General features: G+C 41.7%; 1 protein-coding gene across 7 annotated transcripts in view; it reads right to left on the bottom strand.

Annotated features, from left to right (window-relative positions):
* CASK (calcium/calmodulin dependent serine protein kinase) overlaps window positions 1-27,310 on the bottom strand; it is a 213,819-nt gene extending 186,509 nt beyond the window's left edge. For 3 of the 7 annotated variants that reach the window (XM_068685975.1, XM_068686000.1, XM_068686018.1), the window contains exon 1: window positions 26,855-27,307. In XM_068685975.1, the coding sequence (XP_068542076.1) occupies window positions 26,855-26,913 (59 nt within the window). In that variant the 5' untranslated portion in view covers window positions 26,914-27,307. Of the gene's footprint in view, window positions 1-26,854 lie in introns of all 7 variants that reach the window. The other 4 variants (XM_068685966.1, XM_068685980.1, XM_068685990.1 and 1 more) reach the window with 2 other exon arrangements.
* Window positions 27,311-27,969: the final 659 nt, after the last annotated feature.

Genomic DNA, 27,969 nt, shown 5'->3' with positions numbered 1-27,969 from the left:
CTGAGTAGCAAGTTCAGAGCAGTTGGTCTTCTATGCTTTTTCACATATCGAATTTTTACTTGTGTTTTTTTCAGCCATTGAGGAAATTATAAATTGTGTGAATTTTCATGTGTTAAGTATAGCATACTCAAAGAAAAACAGGATATTTGAGGATTCATTTATTCATCTCGTTACAGTGGTAGCAATGACATGCTGTTAACTCTTGCAGATTTCAGAAGAGCTAAAATTGCTAGATGGCCACTACCCTCTCTTTCTTGACTCTCAATTTCACTTCTTTACTTTCACCACTGAAAACAAGGTCCATTTAAAAAGTGAGCTTACTCACCAGGTGGGTCTCCCAGACATACACAGCTCTAGCTGTAAAGCCACACAGAAGCCTGCTAAGCAGCCGGCTGCCAAGGACTGGTTTTAGATCTATTTATAGCAGAAACATGGTGAAGGCCAGATAAATCTTATTAGCCTATTTAACAGTTACTTGAAGACTTATTTATTTAAGATGCAATAACTTAGAAATAACTGCATGAGCCTCAGTTTGTTCAAAACATTTTAAAGCTTAAGCAACACCCTATTAAGTTTGTTGCCAACACCACTCTCGAAGCCCTTCACACCTTTAATAACTATAGAGCATGTTATATTAAAGGATGCCATGAATTCAAATGAAGTAAACAATTACAGCAAACAGGCCATTCATTACATCACCTTCAAGCAGAAGCCTGTACATACATACTAAATCAGCAAGACAAATTCAAGAACTAATACCTTTCTGTAACTAGATTTAAGTAAGCTAATTTTGTTCTTTGGCACTGGATCTCCGTAACAGGAGAGAGGCTTAAAACTGCAGAGCCACATGGCTAACAAAGAGAAGAATAAACATTACGGCTGCACAGGTGTCTCTGCTTGCAGAAAGATGTAATACAGAAAAAATAAAAAGAATGCGATGAAAAAATAAAAAAAAAGAATCTGAAATCAGTGAATACAATTGGGGGGTGGGAGCAGGGATGGAAGATGGTATAAAGACCATGCCATAGAAAGGTCTACTAGCATCACTCATGGCTACATTAGTGCAAATCGAGATCTTAAGAAATGAATTCCTCCCTGTAAACACAAATGCTTGATTCACAAAAAAAAAAAAAAGCAGAACTGATAACTGTTTATGATTTGCATTCAGATTGACACATTTTGCTGGATTAATGATGACCTAAGTTTACTATGTCTCACTTCCAATGTGAGGTACATCTTAATATAGCACCCCAGAGGTTTAACACTGTTTTAATCTCATAGTCATTTAAGGAGGCAGGAAAGGAGAAATACCTTCATAATTAACAAAAGGGTTTTAAGTTTATGAGGGATATTCTCATCTGGTTTAGTAAAGGTGGTCCAATGACCAAGTCAAGTGATCAAAGTAATTTAACTGAGACTGGCTTAGAAAAATAACTACGTTGTACCTAGCTGTTTTGTACCTATTTACTTTCTTTCCCTTTTCTATAGGAAACCACATGGAAAACATACCAGGAACACTCACGTTCATTTGTGTCTCTGTGACAGAAGCAGTGAAAGACTACTTTTGGAAAGACTACTTTTCCTATCTTGCTTCTGTTTACAATGCAAAACAAGAGATGCCTATGAAGCCACTAAGACTTTAACAGTAATTAGGTTTACTAGGACACTATCCCCATGCAAGCCTTGTCCATGCTGACAGCTTCTGCTATAAGAAATCTAACTTCAATGTGGTGTTTACCTGGGCAGCCTGCTCTAAGGAACCTGCTTTGGCAGGGGGGCTGGACCCAATGATCTTTCAAAGTCCCTTCCAACCCCTTTATTTCTGTGATTCTGTGACTGTGATTCTGTTCGAAGGGTGAAAATATTAGGATCCTTCCCAGATGAAAAATCCTAATCCTGACACCCTTCAAAAGAATTAATTATTTCAAGTTATGTTACTAGCTTTACAGAGTTAAACACAATAGCACCACACTGTGGGAAAAAGCATATTTGTATGTATACAGGGACTGCGGCAACAATTAGGAACTGAGGCATCACAAAATTTTTCCAAATGTTTTGGAACGTTTTCTTTTCAGTTTCAAAAGGATACAAGGCCTGGAAAGCTCTCTGGTAACTCTACGTACTAAATAGAAAACAAATCCAATTTATGACAACAAAACTTAAAGGTATGTTCCAGCCAGGCTTTCAACCTATTTTTGATCAGCATAAATCTAAGCATGTGAAGATGTGCATTCATCTGCAGAATCTTTATAAACTGCAAGATATTTAAGATGTTTTCATAGGCTATTCCACTCAGCTACATTAAAAAGAGCTGTATTGGCTCCTCAGGTACACCACTAGTTACTGGCCTTCAATGACACTTGGCACCATTGGTCACTCCCTTCTGGATCAGGCCATTCAGCCAGTTTTCAATCTATCTCACTGTCTGCTCACCCAGCCCATGCATCTCCAGAAGGAAATGGAAGATCTGGTCACCCAAGATATGGAGAGGCTGGGGCGCTCAGCAACTTCTTTACCTCAGTCTTCACTGAGGAGAGCTCCAGCCACATGGCCCAGACCCCAGAAGGCAAGGGCACAGACTGGAAGAGTGACCAACCACCACTGTAGGTGAAGATCAGGCCTGAGCCCATCTAAGGGACCTGAAGGTGCACAAGTCTGTGGGGCCTGATGAGATGCATACTCTGGTCCTGCAGAAACTGGTGGATGTAGTTACTAAGCCACTGTCCATCATATCTGAGAGGTCATGGCAGTCAAGTTCTCACTGACCAGAAGAAGGGAAATAAAAGCCCCATTTTTAAAAAGGGAAAAAAGGAAGACCTGGGCAACTTTAGGCCAGTCAGTCACACCTCAGTGCCTGGCAAGATCATGGAAACCAGTGGATGAGGAATTGGCTGAATGATCGCACTCAGAGCTGCATTCAATGGCTCAATGCCCAAGTGGAGATCAGTAACAAGAGGTGCTCCTCAGGGGTCAGTACGGGGACTGGTGCTGTTTAACATCTTTGTTGGTGACACGGACAGTGGAATTGAGTGCACTGTCAGCAAGTCTGCTGTTGACACCAAGCTGTGTGGTGTGGTAGACACACTGGAGGGAAGGGATGCCATCCAGAGGGACCTTGGCAGGCTTGAGAGGTGGGCCTAGGTGAACCTCATGAAGTTCAAAAAGGCCAAATGCAAGGTCCTGCATCTGGGCTGGGGCAACCCTACACACAAATACAGGCTGGGCAGAGAATGGATTGAGAGCAGCCCTGAGGAGGACCTGAGGATGGTGGTTGATGAGAAGCTCAACATTAACTTCTCAATGTGCACTTGCAGCCCAGAAAGCCAACCATATCCTGGGCTGGATCAACAGAGGAGTGCCCAGCAGGCTGAGGGAGGTGATTCTGCCCCTATACTCTACTCTTGTGAGACTCCAGCTGGAGTGCTGCGTTCAGCTCTGGGGCCCCCAGCACAAAAAGGACATGGATGTATAAGAACAAATCTAGAGGAGGGCCACAAAGATGCTCAGAGGGCTGGAGCACCTCTCCTACAAAGACAGGCTGAGGGAGCTGACGTGGCTCAGCCTGAAGAAGAGAAGACTCTGGGGAGACCTCACTGCAGACTTCCAGTACCTAAAGAGGGCCTGCAGAGAAGCAGGAGGACTCTTTGTCAGGGAGTGTAGTGATAGGACAAGGAGTAGTGGCTTTAAACTCAGAGAGGGTAGGCTTAGATTAGATATTAGGAGGAAATTCTTTACTCAGAGAATGGTGAGGTACTGGCACAGGCTGCCCAAAGAAGCTGTGGATGCCCCATCACTGGAGATGCTCAAGGCCAGGCTGGATGGGGCTTTGGGCAACCTGGTCTGGTGGGAGGTGTCCCTGCCCATGGCAGGGGGTTGGAACCAGGTGATCTTTAAGATCCCTTCTAACCCAAACCATTCTATGATTACAGCTTTTCTACAAGGTACTTATGGGAGATAATGTCAGAACTTTACTGAAGTCTAAATGGAGGACATGCACTGCTGTTCCATCATCTACAAAGAGATGTTTTGTAGAAAAAAAAAGATGGAGATGTGCCAACTGCAAGTAATGACCATTTAATAAGTTGACATATCTAACACCAAATTGAATGTCAAACATTTGGCCTATGAGGATAAGCCCACGTAGCCTGGAGAAGTGAATGTTTAAGAAGGTACCTAGCAGTAGTCTTTCAACACTTAAGAGAATATTAAGAAGACAGCCAGGGTCTTTTTCAAGGTATACAGTGGAAGAATGTGCCACAATAATCATAAATAGAAACAGGGAATGTTTCATCCAGACACAGAAAGTATTTTTTTTTTCCCTAGAAAAATTAAACACTAGAATAGGCTGCTTGGGAGATTATGGTTCTCTATCCTTTTCTAGATTCAACTGGAAAAAAAATAAGCAATCTGCTTTGAGCAGGAGATCAGATTGAAGATTTCCCAAGGGCCCTTTAATCTGAAAAATTCTATGAAATGACTTTTATTCTGTTTGCAGTGGCCTAACAGCATATACGTAGTGAGCACACACAACGTAACTCATTCATTCTGAAAACCTCATTCACTTATCTGAGTCTTCAGGGTGTTCCGTTTGTTTTGCCAAAGGGACAACACAACATAGGTCTTATTTATCAGTCCACAGGCAGCAGGACAGATAGGTCACCATGCGGGAAAGAAATGCCATTGCAACAAAGGGATATCCTCAATTTTTATCATCCACAAATCTTCAGACATTCAAAATAGTCAGCAGCAAGAGTCTGTAGTGCATTCAGACTACATAATACATTAAGCATTTCCGCCTCAGACTAATCAGACTGGAGAGTTGACAACCACCTGCTTCTTTCCAGCAGCATAAAAGACAGAAAAAAAAAATCCTCGGGGAGGAGGGACAGAGCACCACTTCCAGTTGTTTATGTTCAGTCAACAACTGTCTGACTGACACAAAAAGCATCCTCTGACTACTTCCATACGCTGGAACCTTCTTCAGTGACAGGTAAGACCATTACATGATTCTATAGAGACACGAGAAGCCAGGTGGCATCACAGTACCTTGCACATTTAAAGAGGGAAATGTAAAAATTAAAATGCTTCACTTCCGCTAAGCCAGAATAAAAACACTACACAAGCGGTGGCTTTTTTCTTAATTTTTATTTATTTTAAATCTTTTATGTTGAAGATTCTTCTATAGAAAAGCAGAACTTAGGCAGAAGGTAATTTCCAGGTTCATATTTCTAAAATGAGTACTTCTGTATGGCAGCCGCCTTCCAAAAAACATTTAATCAAGTGTTCTTTCTTTGCAATGTGCCATCAACAACAGCAGCTCTCCAGGCCAAATTCTACCTGTTGGCAACCTTGCACAATCCTGCCCTTACTCAAGGACAGTGTGAGAACATGATACAGGAAGTCATTGGGTTTTACTCCATTGCCTGTTTAACAACCATATGCTGACTCCTATAAAACTCATTCAGGTCTAGATGGCAGATTTTAAAGCTCACTCTGGTTATAGTATTCACACTGCACATCACAGGAAAAGTGGAAAGATTCACACTTGCATTTCCTGGCTAATTTTAGATGTGGTTTAAGAAAATATACTATTAGTAGTGCAATGACATACATGCATCAGGTGAAAATGTGAACAAAGAACAAAATACAAAGAATCTCAGGAGAAATGTAATTCCTTCTGAAGAAAGCCAAAAGGTACAAGCATATAGCTGAGAGAAATCCACGTGACTCAGAATTATAATTACAACACTGAATACTGGGCATGCAGCTTTAGGAGACCTAAAAAAAAAAAAAAAAAAAAAAAAAAAAAAAAGTCTGTTGTGACCTCAAGATTTAAAAAAGAAAAAAAGTTTCTATTTTCTGCAGTCTGAAAACAGCAGCTCTGCCAACTGGGAGCAAGACACCAAATTTTGCCCAGAAAGTGTTTAAGCTAAGCTGTACCAACAGATAAATCTGTCAGTAATGCCATTTACTGACCAAAATCTGCATAACGTTTGCATTATGTTACAAACCTTGTATTAATAAAGGAAAAAGAATTGTACTAAGCTGTGAATTTATATGTATTCACAGTATAGCTGTAATAAGATGTGTGCATGCAGGATCAGAGAATTCAAGCTGGCATAGGGCTATAAAGCCTGGCTACAACCAACTGTTATTTTCTCTGCCAGAGTTTAAACACATTCTCATCCCTCACCTTGGTTTTCCAGGCAACTGTTCCCTAACCGGCTTTACTCTGAATGGGTGAGGTTTGCAAAGACATAGTATTTGAAACATTTAAATTAAACCAGTCTGTTTAAAATGAAATGAGCTGTGCCAAAAACACTGGGGACAAGGGGGAAGGAAGACCAAGAATGAAGATGAAACAGATAACTTAATCAGTTAAAACACAGGATTAAAAAATAGGGAAAGCATAAATGGAGTTGGCTGACAAAAGTCAAGTTACCACCCACAGCTATCCACTACCATTCAGCTCAGTACAGTGTCTGAACTCAACGTTACTGTGTTAACAGTCAAAAAATAATCACTATTCTGTGTGCATGTGGCTAAACTGCACATAAAGAAAAATAAATCACTTCAAGTAAAAAAAAATTCTACTTAACCACAGAATAACAGCAGAACCACCGGTGGCAGTAATCTTGTGAGCCATTCCATCCCTACTTGAGAACCAATCTTTACATGTGTCAGTCTACACTGCCCTGCAAAAATGGCCTCTCATGTTCAACTATACCCTTACTAATCCTGATCTTGCCCTTCACAATTCTCATCTTGCTTCTATTCGCCTTCACCCAGACCTCCTCAGGTACCATCTGCGTCTTTCCCACAATCTTTAGCTCAGTTGGGATGTTTTCCCTTTCAGATTTTTGAAAATTGTCGTTAACCTGTGAATTCTTTTCCACTTGCTACTCCCTTCTCTGCCCCCCAACCCATTTGCTCTGTCCTTGTAGGCTCGTGATCATATCTGGTTGATTACCCAGTTTCCCAACCACAATTCCTCATTCCTTCCTTCATACCAGCCTACTCATCCTTTTCCCTCCTTCCTCCTACCACACTCACTCCTGGCTGCAATCTTCCCTCAGCAGCTCCCAATTCCAACTCCTGTTCCTGTCTTCCTCATCCTGCAGCAACTGCAAACGCACTCTTGAGCAGAACTGGGCTGGAACATCCTCCACTCAAAAACCAAGCTCCTAAAATCCACCTGGCCAGGATTTCAATGATTCCTGCTCCCTCTGCCAGGAATAACAACAACAAAAAGGAATAACCCTGAAAATGCTGTATTTGTTTTAACTAGGGTTTAGGTTTTAAACAAAATAACTGAGTTTTCACATCCTGTTACAGGAATCCTAAAATTTGAGGTCCTCTAGGTACCAAACATACATAAAGAGCAGACCAGTCATATTTTAAAGTTACTCTTAGAAGTCATATTTTTCTGATGTATTAACCTTATACGTGCCAGTGGCAGCTTTCTCAGATCCTTTCCATAAAAAGTTATAATGCTGTAAATCTTAAAAACCTAATTCGTTTTCCCATTAACATTGTAAATTACCTTCTACTCTAGAATGTATTTTTTTCTTGTCTATAGTAATTATTTCTTTGTATTTATTCTCCTTACAGAAAATTTGCATGTTGAATTGAGAATGTAACTATAATTAACTTCACAGAATTCTAAGAACTGAAGAAGTTCATGTCATTTAAATGTCAACATCTATTCTACATCCTCCTTCTCCTAAGACATCTTCTGAACTTGTTAAATCTGTCTTTAAGACCATTAATGAAATTCTTCAATTTCACCTTTGCTACTTTTACTGTGATGTATCTCCTTTTATACGAGCGAGAAATTGTGTTTTATATTACTGCATATAAGACAGTTCACTTGATAAACTGGTTAACCAATCTGACTGGATATGCTGAAATCCTAGACTGCTCTAACACTTCTGCTCCAAAGGCCTAAGTAACTTCAGTACAGCAGCATTGATGATGCATAAATAGTATGAGAAGCTCTGACTTCTATGCTGCAGTTCCCTGCTACTTGGAGCACTATCACTTTTCAGTTTGGGGCACACAGTCCCACAGAACAGAAGGATTGCAGAGTCCCACACCTAAGTCTGACTTTCAACACAGCACTGAAGGCACTTGGTCCAATCCAGGTCTCCATCAAACCAGGCTGGTGCACTAACCACGCACTGGACAAAAGGAAGTCACTTCCCATTCTGTGCACGTGCGCATGCACACCCCTGCCCAGCTTTGATCAAAACTAACCACGCTCTGCACTGAGTTCAAGATACTCAGAAATGGCCAGGCATGATTTAAGCAAGCCCACATCAAAAACCAGGAGGTCTGAGCATGCATTTGTAGACTTTGCCGAACCGCAACAGTAACGTACAGATCCAAAATGTACCCATTATTTTTCAACACCATGGGAAATTAAGGTACATCTGAAGTTTTAGTAAGTAAATAAAGAAAAAGTGAAAAATGAATGACAACCTGTAACGGAGAGTCTGCAAGGCTTCTGAACGTAGAATTTGAATGAAATCTACGGTCTGGCTGTAGCCCTAAAATTCTGCTTAACACACAGATGTACATTTTTCCTGGACAGTTCTATTCAAGCAGTGACTGGAACTAACCAGTAATTTCTGAAATTACATTATATGACTAAAGCTAAATCTGTGGATAAAAGCATAAAATAAAACGGCACTTAAATTATCCTACTTAATATTTCTGATGTGTAAATTTATCCTTATAAACTGCACATTCACTGTTACCAGAACAAAAAGCCCACTGATGAACTCAATGTCATTAAACCACAGATAATAATCCTTTGAGTTAGAAACAAAATAACAGCTCAAACTTTTAACTTGCTTTTATACAATACAACTCATTAGAGATGAGTAAGCTTCTCTCTCAAAAAAAAGTCTGCACTAGTAATGCTTAGGAAAAACAATTATTTTCTTCACCTTAAAGCAGCAATGGCCAAATACTGATCAAGATAAAATGCACCAGCTCAATGAGCGATTGCTAACAAAAAAAGGCAAAAGTTACATATTTCAATTGGACACAACACTATCAGAGTATTTCACATATGTCCTCTGGATATAGATTACTTTTTCTAATCTAAGGTGTCTGGCAGTCTTTGGTATCTGTTAAGACCTTCAGACACACCCGAGTGGAAAAAAATATCCCAGAAATCGAATTAAATTCCCATAAAACTTCACATTAACATGTAACAGTTGAATGTAACAATATAATTTTGAATAAAAATGGTTTGCAGATACTACAGTGTGTGCGTCTACCTGTCTGCTTGAAGTCTCAACATAGACAAGGCTCAGTGTTGACTACACGTCACTGGCAAAAAGATTTGAAGCACATATCCTGACTGGTGGTGAAAGCCTTCTGAAGACATGGTACTGGATATAAACCTGAAACAGCCTTCTGCAGAGATGTAACTTCAGTACAGCTGCAAAAACTCAAAAAAAAAAAGTTCCAAGGCTGTACTGCATGAACCTTCACAGCTGGAATAAGGTTGAATGCTGAAAGGAAGGATTTAATGCCAGGCAGCTTGTTCAAAACTCCCCCAACATGCTAAAAATTATGCTATGCATATGCCTGGAAAAATAAACAAATGAACAACCCTCTTTTTTTCCCCACAGACAGTTATCAGCTTATTATAAAACTCTCTGGGGTAAGCTTAGACCATATTTCAAAAGTTAATGTACTAATTAAAATAAGGACCTTGCAGCAGCTAAGTAAAGCGAGCTTTCTTTAATCACTTTGTCCAAACACTCATTTTAAATCTATCCCACCTTGAAAAAAAAAAAAAAAAAAGCCTCATTTACTTCTACGTGAAGATGCAGTGATAATGTTTCTAAGAACGGTGCAGACAGACAGTCACTGCTATCATCTCCTTCTCCTCCCTGCGTTCTGTTGAGAAGCAGCCAACAGGTCCAGAACTGGGACCTTACCCAGCCCCCACAAATGAAGCCAATGGAGATTTCATATCCTGATTCTCAGTGCAAACATACTACAAATTGAATTGAACTCCCCTTCCTCATTTTTAGGTTATAGTGCAATTAAAAGAAATAAAACAATCCCCTGCATATGTCTGAGATTCAAATCATGCCTTTCTCCTCTTCGTGTGAAGACTGTGAATGCAGAATAAATACTACCTCCTCTCAGCCTAGACTATTTCTCCGTGAATACAAAGAATCTCCCCGTTTATTATGGAAATCCTACTCAACACCAACTGCTACAGCCAAAATAAGGTCCTATTAGCATCAAAAGTAGATGACAACCCATGAAAAGAGTGCTCTAACATCTAGAAATCATTTTGTATCATTCTGAGATGTCATAGTTCAGCCACGTGTCTAGGGTAGCTGCATATATTTCTTCTTTGCTCTTTAAAAAAAGAAATGGCTGAGGCACGCTTTCAAAATTGATTCTCTATTTTGAATCTGACTGCTCATTTCCTGCCTTGAGGAAAAAAGGATTCCCCTCATAAGGCTAGCAAACTCCACGCTTACAGTCTTGTCCTTTCCCCAAGGATCTGTCTCTAACAAAGCTTTAAAACCATTCTTTCATTATGCAGAGTCTAGACCGAACGTGGCTTCACATATAAGCTGGAGGGAAATTATGTCAAAGTAGAACAAGTTTTTTAAAAATATGCATATTCAAAATTGCTAATGATCTCATAGTCCTTTTAGCTCCTCCTCTTTATGGACTTTTTGGGAACATTCAAGAAAGGTGCTGGCATGGTTCTCAAAACAAATTCTGTGCATGGAACAATCACAGGGCAGGTAAATCTGTTTATGATATGACAACCCTCGGTGACAAGCTAGATTCCAAATATCACACATTCCACATATTACTAAGTGAGCCTACACCACCAGTGCCTTCTCCTAACAGTGTAGTCCAGCTCTGAAGCATGTCGTGTCATAACCACACATAATCCACTGAAAAGCAGAAAATACTTATTTGGAACGTGGTTGAGGGTGTGGAGGAGGCATCACCCATGCTTTCCTTACAAAAACAAAGACGCAATCTTTCTGATGAACTGCTTTTTGGCTCAGCTGTTTTCATGACAATACATGGCTGCTCACACTGCAGTTTGATTGCCCTGATTCCTATCCAGGTAAAGAGGAAGGTTTATAGAGTAATTGCTCTGTACTTGCAAAACTGGCCAGAGGCTCTGAAGAATGACTCAGTGGGAAACTTACAAGAGGAAGGGGGCGGGAGGGGGAGGTGAGCCTCTTTATAATCCCAATATTTATATATATTTTTTCAGTCTAGCTTAGGCCCAAAACAGTAAACTCATGACAAGAAATGACAAACTGGAGGGGGAGGGGGTGAGACGGAAAGGGAGGAGGACATCTGAAGGAACACTGATGGGCAGATTTCTTTTTAAACTTCATTATATACCTGTCACTAGAAAATAACAATCTTTGAAAGTAATTTTGTACAGAAATGCTTTTCTGTACAAGCTGAATCAATTTAGGTTGTAATATTAATATTTTTATCATTTTCCACTACTTACCATGAACTTCCTCACAAGGAAATAACTCCCATTTTACAGAAGGTAAGATTTTCATAATTTGTATAAACATTAAGAACTGTTTACGTAGACCAACACAGATTGTAACTTAAATAATCTGCTTTATTACAGCTGTAAAGTTTCAATATTAGCATCTATTACTATCAGACATTTTTCAAGAAGTAAATCGAGACCCAATTTTAACCCCTATTAACTGATGATAGAGCACGTGCTACTCAATTTTAATGAGCAAGTCACTGTCAACACAACTGAAAAGCTGAGCATTATTTCTTCAGTCCACTCTGAATGATACAAAAAAAAAATACCATAAATATCAGCATATTTCCATCATTGATTACTAGCTTGCTGAGTAACGCCCTTTCCCAATAGATTAAGCTTGAAATTCAAGCTATGAACTACAATGCAAGCTTTAATGAGAAACAGGACCAGGGAGAATATGGAAAACATCTGAAACAACTAAAAATATATATGAAAAAAATCAATGCCTAGCAAAGAAGTTTTCAAAAAGGATGCTTTCAAATTACGTCAATTTTAACCACTTTCTCATTCCTATTGCATGCAGTATGCCAGGGTCAAAAGTTTGTTCCTGAGAAAGACACTGACCATAAGAATTGAGCTCACATCGTTCCTTTAAAGCAGACAAGAACAGAGGTTTCTGCGTGTTTCTTAGGGTCTTAACTCTGAAGAAGAAAACCACTTAATTAACACTTGGTCAAATGTGAACACGGACTTAGCACACTTCTGTGCATTGGAGCCACTCCAAAGAATGCTCATCAAAAGATTTTTGCATGTCTTTAAATAGCAGCCTACTTTCTTAAAGTTTATAAACACTATTCCAGAGAGCATTTAAGCTGATAGGATTGATGATCATATTTACATTTACAAAAAATGAGGGTTAATGGGGAAAAAAAGCCTGAAGAATTTCACCATCAGCCGGATGGAAAAAGTTTAAAAAAAATAAAAAGTACAGTGTTAATGTCATCTCATTTACTAACAGGGCAGAAGCTCATTTGAAGGAATGGGATAAACTAGCCTAAGCTTTTCCACTGAACCACAGAATCATCACAGAATGGCTTGGGTTGGAAGGTACCTTCAAGACCACCTGGTTCCAACCCCCTGCCAAGGGCAAGGATGCCACCCACTGATCAGGTTGCCCAAAGCACCATCCAGCCTGGCCTTGAGCACCTCCAGGGATCCACAGCTTCTCTGGGCAGCCTGTGCAAGTGCCTCACCACCCTCTGAGAGAAAAACTTCCTCCCAGCCTCTCATCTAAATCTAAATCATCTCTCCTGTTTTGGTTTAAAACCATTCCCCTTTGTCGTGTCATTGCCTGCCCGAGCAAAAAGCTGCTCTCCATCTTTTTTTATAAGCCCCGTTTAAGAACTGAAAAGCTGCAATGAGGTCTCCCCAGAACCTTCTCTTCTCTAGGCTGAACCCCAGCTCTGTCAGCCTTTCTCCATAGGAGAGGTGCTCAGAGGGCTGGAGCATCTTCACGGCCCTCCTCTGGACCCGCTCTAACAGCCCCACATCCTTCTGGTGCTGGAGGCCCCAGACCTGGGTGCAGCACTCCAAGTGGAGCCTCACAAGGGCAGAGCAGAGGGGGACAGTCACCTCCCTCCACCTGCTGGCCATTCCTTTGTTGATGCAGCCCAGGATGCAGTTGGCCTTCTGGGCTGCAAGCACGCACTACTGGCTCATATCAAGCTTTTAATCCAGCAAAACCCCTAAGTCCTCTGCAGGGCTGTTCTCAGGGAGTTCTCCCATGTCTGGGATTGCCCTGACCCACGTGTACTGCCTGTAGCACCTCATTCAGTTCACATTGGCCCGTTTCTCAAGCTTGTCCAGGTCCCTCTCCATGGCATCCCTTCCTTCTGGTGTATCAACTGCAACACTCAGCTTGGTGTCACCTGCAAACTTGCTGAGGGTGCACTCGATCCCACTGTCTAGGTCGTCAGTAAAGATATTAAACAGCACCAGTCCCAAGACGGACTCCTGAGGGACACCACTCATCACCAGCCTCCACTTGGACATAGGGCCATTGACCACCACTCTCTGGGTGCAAACTTCAAGCCAAATCCTTATCTACTGAATCAAATCCATCTCTTTCCGATTTGGAGATCAGCATACCACGTGAGACCATGTGAAAGGCCTTACAGAAGTCAGGGTAGATGATGTCAGTTGGTCTTCCCTTCTCAATTGATGCAGTCACTCCATCACAGAAGACCACCAGATCGGTCAGGCATGATTTGCCCTTGGTGAAGCCATGCTGACTGCCTTGGATCACCTCTTTGTTTTGCATGTGCTTTGACATTGCTTCCAGAAGGATCTGTTCCAGGATCTTTCCAGGCACAGAGATGAAGTTCCCTGGTCTGTAGTTGCCCAGGTCCTCCTTTCTACTGTTTTTAAAAATGGGAGTGATGTTTTCCTTTTTCCTTCACTAGGGACTTCACCTGGCTGCCATGGGTTTTCAAATATGATGGAGAGAGGCTTGGCAACTGCATCAGCAAGTTCCCTCAGGATTCTGGGATGCATGTCATTGGGCCCCACAGACTCATACCTGTTCAGTTACACATATAATACTGAAGAAGACATTACTTTTTCAGACTTCAGAGATAGAACTTTCCACTCGAGGCTTACGTTTGTGGAAATAACAGGATCTTGAACATGGGAAGTAGGCATGCAAGTTTCCATTTCCTGAGATTTCAAGAGTTACAAAAGTAGCAAGGAAGAAAAATAATTTTTTTAATCTTAGAGGACACCCTCCCCTCCCACACTCTACCCCCCTACGTCATTAACAGCTTGTACTTATTAGGTATAAAACATCCTTGTGCACTGAAAAACCTTTACAAAAGTAGCAGAAAATCTGCACATACCTAACTGCATTTAGGCATGCTGCTGAGAAGGTGACTGCCACAAAAACAGTCCGTGCAACCAATTTCAATTTGAAAACTGAAGTTGTTTAATTCACCTCCAGACACCTTTATTTTCTACAAAGGAAATTATTAACAGACAAATAGGCAGTTTTGAGGTTTTATTTTCCTAGGGTTTGCATTTATTAATTTGTTTTCAGCTATAAGAGAATGACAACTTGTAGCAATTACCAAATAACTGCATTTAGCAAACTGATTGCATGGGAAAATAAGAGCAGATGACTGCTATTACCTGGCTGGATGAGAAGGGCTGCTGCTTGAACACACCGAAAGGAACCGATTAGTCCTGCAGAAAGGGCAGGGAGCGATGCAGATGTTAAGACTACTCTGCATTGAAAGTAGTTGAAGGGCTATATTTCTGAAATTCACACCCAAACTAGCCTGCCACACTACTAGCAGGCTGTAAAGGGCAAATACTGAAGAGAAGATGAAGATGAAGAGAACACAGTCAGAACAAATAAGTAATAATGGGGGGAGAGCAGCACTGAAGAATACAGTATTACAGAAGATCACCAGTTGCGTACTTTGATCTTCTGAAGCATCCTCATGCCTTCTGACTTTTTATTAGCAGAAGTCTCACTTCCCCAATGTGATCCAGATACATGCTAAGGTTGTAATTATACTAGGACATCAAAATAAGTATTTATAATTCTTTCAAATTTGTACCAAAGATTTGCAATTGTTATATTTTTACCATGATATATCTTAAGAAATCACCCCATGAATTCACAACTGCTATGTACCAATTTTGCAGACTTTAATTTTATTGTTAACTACTGACCATCTCTCAACATCAGAAGCTTTTCACTTTACTGGCTTAAGATGTATTCTCCTCTTGTTATTACATTTTACAACACAAGCTTCATATTTTTAAGAAATAATAGCAGAGTATATATTTTCCTAGATTTGAAAAAAAAAAAAAAAAAAGGTTTGCAATTCTCTGTAAAAAGACTATGATTTGCTAGTGTTGAAAACAGACTGAAAGAATGTAACTATTATACCCAAATCCAGAAAATTCTGGATAATTTTTTCCCTCCTCTATTTAGAGCAATCATCTTTTCCCCATAAAAAGTAACACACAACTCATAAATTATACTGTGCACAAGTAGAAAAGATTAATAAGTTAATGAGACAAGAACAATACAAGAACACAACTCTCCTTTTCCCTGAACTGATCGGGCAGAGGAGCATGGTTGCTCAAACAACAAGGCCAAAAAAAAAAAAAGAGTGAGAAAAGATTAGGGAAATTTCCTTTTTGCACACATGCTCACGGAGACACAAATGATGTACAGAGCTATGTCTCCTCCTTGAATTTTAAGCAGAAGCAGTGAAGCCACAAAACTTTTTCCATGCTGCAGAAGCAGAGGAAAGTCAACTTGCCAAAAGCAAAGCTCTGTCCCCTGTCTGGCTTTTACAGAGGTTATGAAAAATCAAAACACAAGAAACAATTAGTCTAAAAAGAACACATTAATATCTGAACTGCTATCAGAACTTTCAGGAGTCAGTAACAGAACTGGTTACTGTGTACCACTCCCTTTATGGAGAACAATCCAGGTGTCAGAGCTACTGTCTCAGTTGGCTGCAGATTCAGAGAGAGAAGAGTAACAGTGACTGTCGCTTTTCAAGGTGTGGCTCTTCTGACTATGAGGACCAGAAGCACTTCTCGTTACTTTTGATTCAAAAAACGTTTAAAATTGAAGCTAACTTTGTTGGTCAACTCCTTAGCAAACCATAGATTCCGCGGGAGCATAATTCAGATAGGCAGACATCCTGCACAGTAGCATGTTGGGAGGCCAGCAGGTCTGAGGAAGGCCGAGCAAGATCTCAGTGTATGCCAGCACCTATGCTGTGAAACAACATATAAAATATTGATACAAAAAAACAAAAACAAAAAAAAAAGGAAGGCAAACTGGAGGGGGTGTAGGAGGCAGAAAGAAGGTTTAACAGAGTTACAAGGAGCTTTGTATTAGAAAAGAAATGCTGAAAGACAACTATGGAGACATCCCTAGAAAGACATTAAAATATATTGACACTCAAACTGGGAGTAAAATTCTGGTCTTAAAAGGGACTATTGACTAGGAAAAAAACCCAAACCAACCAAACAAAAAAGAACACAAACTGTTCTATGTTTATGAAGAAAACGACAAAGAAGGAAGAGTCAGATCCAGTACAATCCCTATCTTCCAGATCCTCTGAAGGCACTCTGACTAGGAATCAGGAGGATGAACAAAGCCAGGCTTTACAAAAGAAAAATACACGTAAAAGTGGTATAGGATAGTATATTCATCTCCAAAATCAAACTAAAAACTGCCTGAAGAACCTCTTAAAATTACAGAAAAATAAACTGAGATTAGAAATGTAAAGCATGGAACAGGAGTAAGATTTATGAATTTTAACAATCACTATTAGAGAAAAAAGTGCTAAAAGTTTCCTTAGTAACTACAGCTGCATCTGAAGATGAGGCAAGAAAGAGTACACGGTATTTCTCTTTAAAGAAACTCCCTCATGCTTTCTAAAGGAAATAAACACAAGACACAGCCATCTTCTTCAGTGACGCAGGCTTTATAACACACACTCTTCCAAAGACTCTCAATCACGAAAACTGGCCAAAGCTTCTCTTTTTAAGAGTACAATTCAAAATGTAGGACCAAACAGCAGTTCGAGATAAATTTCCTCAAGAAACTAGAGATGGCAGCAAAGTCTCAAGCTATCAACTGAGGGGAAGAGAAAAAGGTAAATGAAAAAGAAAAGTTCTGAATAATTCTTACAGCCTTGTTCAGTCAGTAAACATTTTAGGTTGCTTTTTTTTTTTTTTTTTCCGTTTTCAAAAGTGACAAAAATTGGAAAACCCATGAGAAAGTACAGAAAGTATGGTTTATAAGCCATAGTAAGGCTTCCTTTTTCCCTTTAAATGCAGTGACTTCACAGAACAATTTTTAGCACGTATCACAGAGCATTTTAAGCCACCTTTCAACAAAATACGTGTGTTTAACTCTATGATGTATCACTATTCCCAGAAGGCACCACTGACTTCTGAATATTCCAGCCATGTATCTGAACATCTGAGACACATTTCAGGAAGGTATTATTATGCTTTTCCTTGGCTTTGCAACTGCAACAAATACCGAAAGATGGTGAATAGGCTGAGTGTCAAGAAGAGAATTTTGAACTCTCAGCCTTCTGCAACACTTTACTTACGTATTTTTTCAAAACTTTAATGTAGGAAATAAAGACATTCTGAAAAGACAACAAATATTCAGGGAAAGAATCGCTGAAGATTCACGATGTGATCTCTGCTAAGCTGCATCCCCCCAAAAAACTCAAACTGCACACTTCCAAGTTTGCCATTTAATTCTAAAACAAAGAGCCACGTGTATTGAAGAACCGTCCCAATAGCAATGACTAGCTCAGTATCTCGTGACTAAGCTTGCCTAGGAGAACGCTCAAACCAGAAGTTCTCCTATGTGTTTTGCCTAGCTACTAACCAAGATGCTACAAGACAGGGGAAACAAAGATATTCTCAAAGATATTCTCAACATTTCCAGATGACTTCCTATGGAGTAATATAACAAATACCAGATCACTGAGAAGGGAAAAGGAACATGCAGTGATGACTATTTTCACTAAGGAGAAAAAAAAAAAGTCTGATTCCCAGTCCCTAATCTGAGAGAACTGTGTATTCCATACAGACAACAGAGGGAAACCAACTCCACACCCAGCCTATTTGAAAACATTCCTAACTGGCAGAGCAAACAGACAATTAAAGCCTCTGCAAATTTCAAAGTAGGAAATTAAGAAACTGAGAAAGAAGATACAACTGCAACAGTTCAGAAAGTATCTTGTCTCAGTAGCAGCTATGACGTATTGAACACTTTCCAATCAGAAGTGCCTGCAGCTGATAAAAAACCTGACACACTTGAGATCTAAGATTAGAGGAAAAGCTCCTGACATTTTTAAGCACCATGTTTACTTTATGCTTTTAAAGACAGTTGAACCTTAAGGGCTGAACAGCCAAGAAATCCAGCCAACAGGTAACCATTTTTTTTTCCCCACAGAGGAAAAAGCAAAAAAAAAAAACAAAGAAACCAAAAAAGACACCTTAATCTAATAGCTGTAACTGAGCAGAACAATTCTGTCTGACCTTCAGTTTTCAAAGCCCCTTTTGTTGCTTTCATCTCTATAGCACTGGAGCTCTGGAATGATGCTTGCAGGAATGTAGTAAGGAAAAGATTACCTTTGTTTTGGGGAACACGAGGGAAAACAATGCTTTCTGTAAGCAGAAATTGGTACTTTGCAATCTAAACTTGATCTAGATACACTAACAGAATCTTTCATTGAAAAAAGTGAACACTGTAATTAAAGCAAGTTTTGATCGATACAATATATTTTAATTTTAGGTTTATAGCAAAACAAAAAAAAAAAAGTAAAAAGATAGCTCAAGAAAATTTCAGTTTTGAACTTGAATTCTTGCATGTAATCACATCAGAGCCGTAAGTAACAGAATTCAGTTTGTTTTCTGTAACAATTAGAAGCAATTACAAGCACTAAGCATGCTTGAGGTTCAGAGTGTAAGCTGTGCATCCAGCTGCTAATACTTAAATCCTGAAGGTCCAAACAAAATACATGCACACTTGAAGAGCATTTATAGAACTAACCATATCATAAGCTAATATGCTTTAAAGAATTAATTCAAATATTCATAAAAAAGTATCAGATTTACAACTGATTTTCTAACTTTAATTTGTCTTTACTGTGTATCCAACTTGAATCCCAAATGAGGTGAGGTCCTGACAAAGTTGGAGTTTGATTTTCATTATGGGGAATGTTTTTATGTATTGAAAGAAGAAAGAAACAAATTAAGAACACAAAAACAACTAGGTGTGATTTTGCTTTTAATAACTGCAGCTTAATTTGTAACTTTTTTTCCTTTAAAACAAACAAACTTTCCTTCCCTCTCCCCCACTGTCCTTGCCATTTCCTTGACTGTTTCAGTAATTAAGAGTCTGGGGACTATTGTCACGTTTATAAAGCATAGAGGATGAGTAGATAATGCACCAGGAATGGAAGTGGGAATGGAAGCACATAAAAAGAACAGGATCTTCCTCTTCCAGCAACAGCAAACGATTCATCTCACATCAGAAAATTGCACTCATACACTTCTACAATGCCTCATACAGGAGCACGAAGAGGAGAAGAGCTACAACCACCACATTTACTGAATCTTCAGACTGCCTACAACTTGACACAGCTCTCTCTCAGGAATCGGGAAGTACTTGGAGGCTGCTTCAGCCAGTGCTCGGGCAACCTGTGAAAGTGGAGATGCAGAATTTCACCTCACTTCCCACCCTGGCTTGCTGCTCTGTACAGATACACTGGTGCTGACCACAGACAGATAGATGTTTGATCCAAACCCTCCTGAGCTCAACCTATCTGGTCCTGCTGGATTCAAGTTCAACCTCGGCAAACCTCTGTTCCGGGAACAGTTATGAAGTCAGATCACTGCTGATGCAGGACAGATCCTATCTCTGGAAGACATCACACCCTAATTTTTTTGTAATCTTCACAAGCTACCCTACTCCCACCTTCTGTATCATCTTTACCTAATCAACAGGGGAAGAGATAAGATTACTTCACTTGCTTCTTCACTGTTCTTCACATTTACAGGTGTATAAGTCCTTCTAGCACAAGTGTCAATGAGTGCTTCCCTGCTATTCAGAACTGGTACCCTCAGTTCAGAGCAGAGGGCAACATCTGGAGCAAAAAAAAACCCTGCAAAAAGCGGGCAACTAACAGATCAATTCACAGCAGCAGCTGCAGGATTATCCTGGAGGAGGGTGAAGGAAAGTGACAGGATAACCTACACTCTTTCAGGCTTGCACATCCAGAATGCTGCCAACAGTTTTACTCATAGACCCTCTTCCCAGATTAAACTGACATAACCAAGAAGATGAGGAAATATGTCCGAAGATCTTGTCAGGACAAGTAAAACTTCCTTTTAGGGCAAATATTTAGAGCTTTTTTTTTTTTTTTTTTTTTTTACGTATATATATAAAAAAAATTACTCTCTCCCCCCCCCAAAGAAAAAAAAAAAAGGAAAAAAAAAGGAAAACATTATTCCATGAAAAAGACAGAACTGAAGAGAGGTGTCAGGGTGGCAAAAAGCAATGAACTGGGGACCACTTTTGTAAAAGCGTGTCTTTTTTTTTTTCTCCTCTCATTATGACAACAGGTCTAATGCTGGGGAAGGCCACAATGAATCCAATGAAAAGAAAAATGGATCCTTTACAAACCTACATCAGAAGGCACCTAAGTAAAGGTAGACTTCACATACAGTTCAGAATATCTTGCAGACCTCTGTACTTGAGAAACCTCAGCCTTACTATGTAAAGACTTTTTTCATTACCCCTATGGCTCTTTGGGTCAAAAATATCCAAATGTGAACTATCTTCCAAGCCCTAGTTACAATGAGTTTAAGTGAAATTCTGGATTAACCAAAGAATCAGGGGTTCCCTAGGAATTCTAAAAATTCTGTTCAGAGGCAAGCTCTTCACAGTTTTCTTAATTCAGGTATCATTAGAAATTTACTCAACATGAAATCCTAGCAACAATTGCTTACATATACACTATTCAGAAAAGCAAATCAGGACATTAGTCAAAAATGAAATCAGGGTACCTACAAGCCACTGGAAAGCCAAAAAGGTGAAAGAGCCACATGAAAAACTACTTAACCAAACACTATTTAGAAATCTCCAGTTCCTTTAGAATTCAAGGGGCATACAGTGAATGTTGTCAGTGTGTAGGAACTATGCATCAAATATTGTTGTCTTCACATGGTAAAGACATGCTTCAACTACTGGTTTATTAAAAGACTGAGTCAGTGTATAAAACGACAAAGTATTGACAATACAGAAATTCTGAAAAGTTTTTCACATGGGAAAAAAAGTTATTGTCCCAATGTACCTTGGAGACTACAATAAAAGACAGGAGGTTTGTAGTAACTCCACAGCTACCCCATCTTACCCCATTCCAGCAAAAAGATGTAAAAGAGCAAGGCATCTGTCAACCAAGGGAGGGTGACGTCTCTCATTTGAAACTACACTAGGAAATAGCTCTTTTTTCTCCTAACTAAAATGAAGCACTGCATTTGAACCAAAACAAGTGCCAGGGATCACTTACACCTACAGTTTAGACCCCATTCTTGAAGGCAACAGAGCTATTTTAATAAAAAGATCAAACTCTTAGCGGATTTTCGAAATTGAGGCAGCTCTTTTGTTCCACAACTTCTCAGTCAGCTGATCCAGAATCCCAGTGGCTGACTGGTCTCAAGTCTCATAATCTGCAGACTAAAATTGCTCAGGAGTAGTCTGCACACAGCTGCTTGAGTGTTTTAAGCACAAAAAAAAAGTATTTGCAAAGCCCTTGCACAATCTTTCTCAGGTTATCTTTTCCTAAACTGTGTTTCTTCAAAATCCCCTCCTAAAAATGACTCTACCTCCCAATCATCACAGCTGTCTTGTTCACATCATAAGGATGTATGAAAGAAAGCATCTGCTTATCAAAACAACACAAGAAGAAGCCAAACAAGTAGAAGGGAGAGTACCAATGAAAGCGGTGTTCTGTGCAACTAAATATTTTAAATCCACCCTGCACTCAGCTACAGCTGGATAGAACTTCTTAAGCAGAACCAGGTCAGTATTACAGTTACAATCTGTAGCACGCTAACTTAGCTAAGAAGATAGTCTATCAACTGTATGCTTCAAATAATTTGATGTCAGTTTCCTACAGCAATGCAAGTTATTATGACCCCACACTTAAACCAAACATTCATTTTTAACCTGTTCATCTCAAACACTTGAGCACAAGTCAGATGACAATGCTTTATTAGCACACTAGTATTTCACACAGGAGTAAGAATTCAAAACACTAAATTAGACAAATGGCTTTCCATATACCTGAAAAGTTCCCTTCCCTCCCCCTACTTCCCAAACAGTGAGTGCACACTGCAATTTTTTCACGCTTTCATTTGGCTTGTCAAAATTATACCCAGCAGTTATTTCAATTGGTTTTTACAGGAGATGCAAACTTCAACAGTGTACTAGAGAAAAAACACATTTGAGACAACAGTATTCTCACTCCCACACAGAGAAAACGGAGGCAGTAATGAAGAACGGTATCACTGAAACCATCAGAATACTTCTAGATAGTTTTGTTATCACCACCCTTAAAATCACTGACGTATTTCTTGGGATTCTATCTTGAGAGCTCTCCTCTCCTCACTTTCCTAGTAACACTGACTGTGATCCAAATCCAAAGCGTGTTCACCTCCAGGTAACAGCTCAGGATGGGACCGCAATCACCCTCCTCTTGTCCAACTGGAATGGGAAAAGAGGCGCTCATACTTCAGTGCCAAAAAGAAGCCCTCTGTCCCACTGCCTGCTCCTAGACCCTGCATCCTTCCCCCTTCCCTCACGTCTGCCACGTTCCAGCACTGCTGGTGGGTTGCAGTAGAGAGGAAGTCTTCAGGCTCTGGACACCATAACTCCTTCTTACTAGAGGGAAGAGCCCAAGCAGAGAGAATCATCCCATCATAGGAGGAGAGTTGAAAAACTAAAACCCTCAGTGTGCAGCACAGGAGAGGGCTGGTCTGAGCCCAAACACATTGCAGAGAGCATCCTGAAAACTAGAGTAGCATTAGCACCAATCATGACATTGTTTTTTGATACTAAAAATGCCAGCAACTACACTATTACCATGCACAATAACTGTACATATTCATGGTCCACAAGTAAAAAACAATTAGAAAAAATTGTAGTTCATGTGACCATCGATATGAAGACCAGTGACTTCAGTTGTGACCAATGCCCACTTTAACACAAATGAACTATTATCACATTCTATTTATAACTTTAAAATTTGGAGATGTATATCAACATAAACTATACCAAAGCAACCTGCAATCCTACTGTTAGAAAGAATCAGACAGTCTTTATGGTACCCCTCTAATGCTAACATACACTAACGTGAACCTTAATAGGTGCAAGAAGTCAATATCTGTTTTTAATACCTGAAAAAATCCCCTCAGAACAAGGACTGTAGCTGCCATAAAAGCCTTATTTGGACTTTAGATTCGATATCAGCTTTGCCTGTTCTAACTTAAAGACGGGCGTTCTCTTTGGCACAAAGAAAGCTCCTCTTATATTTATATGGAGTTCCTACGACAAACTCAGAATAGTTCTTACTCAGATGAATACCCAAGATGTTGCAGCCCTACACCCACTGTTTTATGAACTACTCAATGCATTCTGAATGCAAATGTTGCCATCCCCGGATACAGCAACATGTTTCTGAAGGCCAAGCTAGAAATCCCCAGTAACTTCTTGCACGAAGCGTGCTTGCATCAGCCAAGTCTGAAGACAGGACAGTAACCTAGAACACAACGTGGCTGGTGAAGTAAAACTACGTGACTAATGCTAGCATCATAAACACCACTTTACAAAGTTTAACAAGAAATTGGATTTATTATTCCAATTTTTATCCCTGCATAGCTTTTAGCAATGGAAATGGTATATTGGAAATGCATGCAAATGAAGACTGCCCTTCATTTTTTTCCCCTAAAGGAAACATGGATTAAGATTTCTCTCTATCCCTCCTGGCTTTTCTCCTGCCCTCTATCTATTCAAAATGAAAAATGCATGCTTACAGAACTTAAACACATTAAATGCCACATAATAAACAGTTTATCACTCTGTCATTCCCATCTACTCTCTCACATACTGTGTAATAATACACTGTTACTGTTGCACACTCCAGCAAAAAGCTGTTATCCCTACATTTATACAAAACAAATCTCATCAGTTTATTTTATTTAAAATTGTTTAAAGTTTACTCAAGTTCAGAATAGGCTTCAACAAATTGGAACACAGTGTCAGCTACTGAACTCCCATGAAGGACTCATTTCTCAAGTCAGTTGTAAGGGAACTTTGGGATTTCTTTTATAGAGTTAGATGAAATATTCCATCATTTCACAATCAAAGATCTCTTTCCCATGCCCTTTCTGGAAATACCTTTTACTACTTGAAATGACAGCGTTAACTACCTCTTTAGGAACGATAAACTATACATGTTTTAACATTTCTTGCGTCTAACACGCAAATTGGGGGCAGATGTGCTATTTGCAAGAACCAGATTACTGTATCAATCAATAATAGCTCACAGGAACACACAGACATTTAGTTATGTTTCACTGAAAGATATTTAGCAAGACGCATATGCAGCAATGCAAAGCAGATTAACAAAGGTTTTCCTCAAGTTGCTAAAAGATGAGCTGGGTGCTACCAAGAAATCGGAATGCTGAATAAAGCTACCACATCCCTGGTTCCCCGGAAGTCAGCTGCATAGTACTTCAAAGAAACAGCAAAACTACTTGTACAACCACACACGAAAATGTGTGGTTTTTATTTTTTATTTATTTTTTTAAGAGGACTGACCTGACATCTGTGCAGAAAACCCTTCACACCATCACCGCTGCTATTTTCAGTGATCCATCCTAGTTTTGCCACAGTGCTCTTGGCATTGTTGTGCTACTATGATTCAATATTTATCTGTTAGGTCTAGTTACATCGCAACACACCTGCAATACTTAAATCTCACACGAAGCTTCCTTGGCCAATACCTCATTCACAGTTTTTGAACCTTGAATCCCTTCAAAATTCTCTGATCACAAAACAAAAAGTCATCTGAGATGTGTAAACATCTGGACTGCTGTGAATTATCCATTCCCTGAAAGAACGTGCAGTCACGTCAAGCATAATCATTTCACCTTCTTTCTAACGGTAATCAGGTACGAAACAAACTGCGTGTGAACTGCAGTGGTTAGCATAAAACCACTTGTGAAAGGAGCTTGCCAAAAATCATCTTCAAAACGTGCCTAATAACAGAGTTTTGCTCCTCGGCTACGGAAGCTCCCCACCAATAACCAGCATTAAGCTAAAGTGACCACATACAGCTTATGACTTCAAACAAGGCCCTTTGAGCTTCATGTTTCCAAGAGTTGTTTGTATTGAGAGAAAGGTAGTAATACCCTGGGAAATGACAGAACAGACTGCTGAAACTTCCGCTGGCAACAAAGTAACCTGCTAAGTCCAAGACCTGCATTTTAGTATAATCCTGAGGAAAGATTAATTCTGGAATATTTTTAGACCTAGCCTTGGAAGCAGACAGCAGTAGATGAAAAGCGTACTGGTGGGGAGTGGGCAAGAGAATACATGCAGCAAAACCTCTTTGTTTACAATCAGAACACAGGGAACGTTATTCTTATAAAACCCACTGCCAGGAAGAAAAAAACTGCAGGCACCCAGAACAGTGTCACTACCGGGGCTCCCCAGCAATCTCAGCTCCCGAAGGAGAAACACACAGAAAACTGGGAAGTCACAACACTGCTACGTCTTCCACGTCCGTTTTGCAACACAAGCACAACTACAGAAGATATGCGAAAGATGACGGATAAAAAGGATTTCGAAACAGGCAGTCACGAAAATCTGGAGGGGGGAAACCGAGCTCAGCTGCTATTCTTTATCACAGTGTGATCTGGGGGGGGGGATGTCTGCGTTTCCTTGGAGCGGTTGCACACAAGGCTGCGACTTGAGCTGTCACCTCCACCCAGCCCCAAAGAAGCGGCGACCCAAAGGAGGGACACGCTAGCGACTACCTCAACTCCCGGCTTTGAGACGAGCCTCCAGCACCGCTTTTAATACCAACAGTTGCATAATGAGACTTGGGAAGGCCAAGTTCTCCCCCCTTGCCTCGCACACATCCCCATCTCTCTGAGCGGAGAAGGGGGGCAAGGTCTGCACGCAAGCCCGTGCGCGCCACTAACAAGCCGGTCATTGTGCGGAGAGAAAGGAAAAGGGAGAGCAAATAAATAAATTAATTAATTAAATAAATATAAAGGAATACCGCCCGACACCTGGCGTGTGAGGACACCCGAGGAATAGGTGGATCTATGGGGGGGGGGGGACCCAAGGAATAGGTGGATCTATGGGGGAAAGGGGGGGGGGGGGGTGAAGCTCTTTTCCTCTCCCTTCCCTTCGCTGATGGGTGTGCCGAGGATGGGATCCGGGAAAGTGGGGGGGGGGGTGGGGGGGGAAGGCGGAGGAGAAGAAAAAGGGGGTGGGCAGCGGCTGCCGCTTGCTGCATGCAGGCAGCCGGGCTGGGCGGTGATCATGGTGGCTGAGCAGCCACCGGGGCGCTTCTCTCTCCCTCTTCTCCAACCCCCCCCCCCCCCCCCCCCCCCCCACCTTCCCCAAACCCCATCAGCAGCGCGGGGCCGGCTGCCCAGCATCCCCCTCCCCGTCCATCCCAGTCCCTGCCGGCGGGGACTCACTTGCCGATCACCTCGCACAGCTCGTACACGTCCTCGAACAGCACGTCGTCGTCGGCCATGGTCCGCCGGCGGGGGGCTCGCAGGGGCGGGGGCTCACACAGGGGCGGGGGAGGGGAGGGGAGGGGAGGTGCTCACCCCCCCCCCCCGCCGCGCCAACGGCCGCGCCAACGGCTCCCCCCCCGGCGTCAGGCGGCGTGAGGAGGCGCCGCCGCCGCCGCCCGGGGGCTCCCGCGGCCGCGCCGGGACTCCCCGCTCCTCCTCCTCCTCCTCCCCGCTCCTCCTCCTCCTCCTCCGGGCCCCGCACGACCCCACCTTCCTCCCCCTTCCCTCCCCTCCCCTCCCTCCCTCCGTCAGCCGGCGGCTCCGGCTAGCGGGGCGGCGCGAGGTCCATCATGGAGGGGCAGGGAGCGGCGGCGGCAGCAGCAGCAGGAGGAGGAGATGAAGGAGGGAGGATAATAGCGGGCGGGGGAGGGGCCGTGCGCGGCCGTTGGGCGCGCTCCCGACCGCCAGCAGCAGCAGCAATAGGAGGAGGAGGGAGGGAGGGAGGGGAGGTGCGGGCGCGCTCCCGAGCGCCTTCACGCAAGCGCTCGTGCGCGCGCACGCAAGTGGGTGGGGGGGGGGGGGCGCGCTCGCTTCCTCTCCCTTTGCCTCTCGCCCCGCCCCGCCCGCCGCCAGGGGCGCGCAGGCGCGGATGACGTCATGGTGCGGGGAGGGGGGCGCAGGTGCCGGCCGGCAGACGCTGCCCTCGCCTCAGCAGCCCTCAGGGACCAACGGTCTCTGTACGCGTGGTTGTCGCGACGCTGCCTGTCGTGACAGAGCCCCCCCGTGGCGAGAGTTGGTGCCCCGAGTGCTGACCGGGCGCGGCGGGAGTGGTTTTGTCCCGCCAGCCTCGTAGTTTGGAGTTTTCTGTCAGGCAGCACTCTTCGCTGTCCCTCAGAGTGAATTAAAACGACCTTTTATTAATTACACGTCCAGCTTATTAATTACACATCCAGCTTATTAGTTACACATCCAGCTTATTAGTTACACATCCAGCTGGGCGGGTGCCTGGTCGTGCCCTCTCGACAGCTACTCAGCCATCTCTCCACGTCCAAGAGCTCCAGTGAATGTCACAG

The sequence above is a fragment of the Anas acuta genome, chromosome 1 (genome assembly GCF_963932015.1).
Source record: "Anas acuta chromosome 1, bAnaAcu1.1, whole genome shotgun sequence".
Taxonomy (NCBI): domain Eukaryota; kingdom Metazoa; phylum Chordata; class Aves; order Anseriformes; family Anatidae; genus Anas; species Anas acuta.
This window is presented reverse-complemented; position numbering and strand designations above follow the sequence as displayed.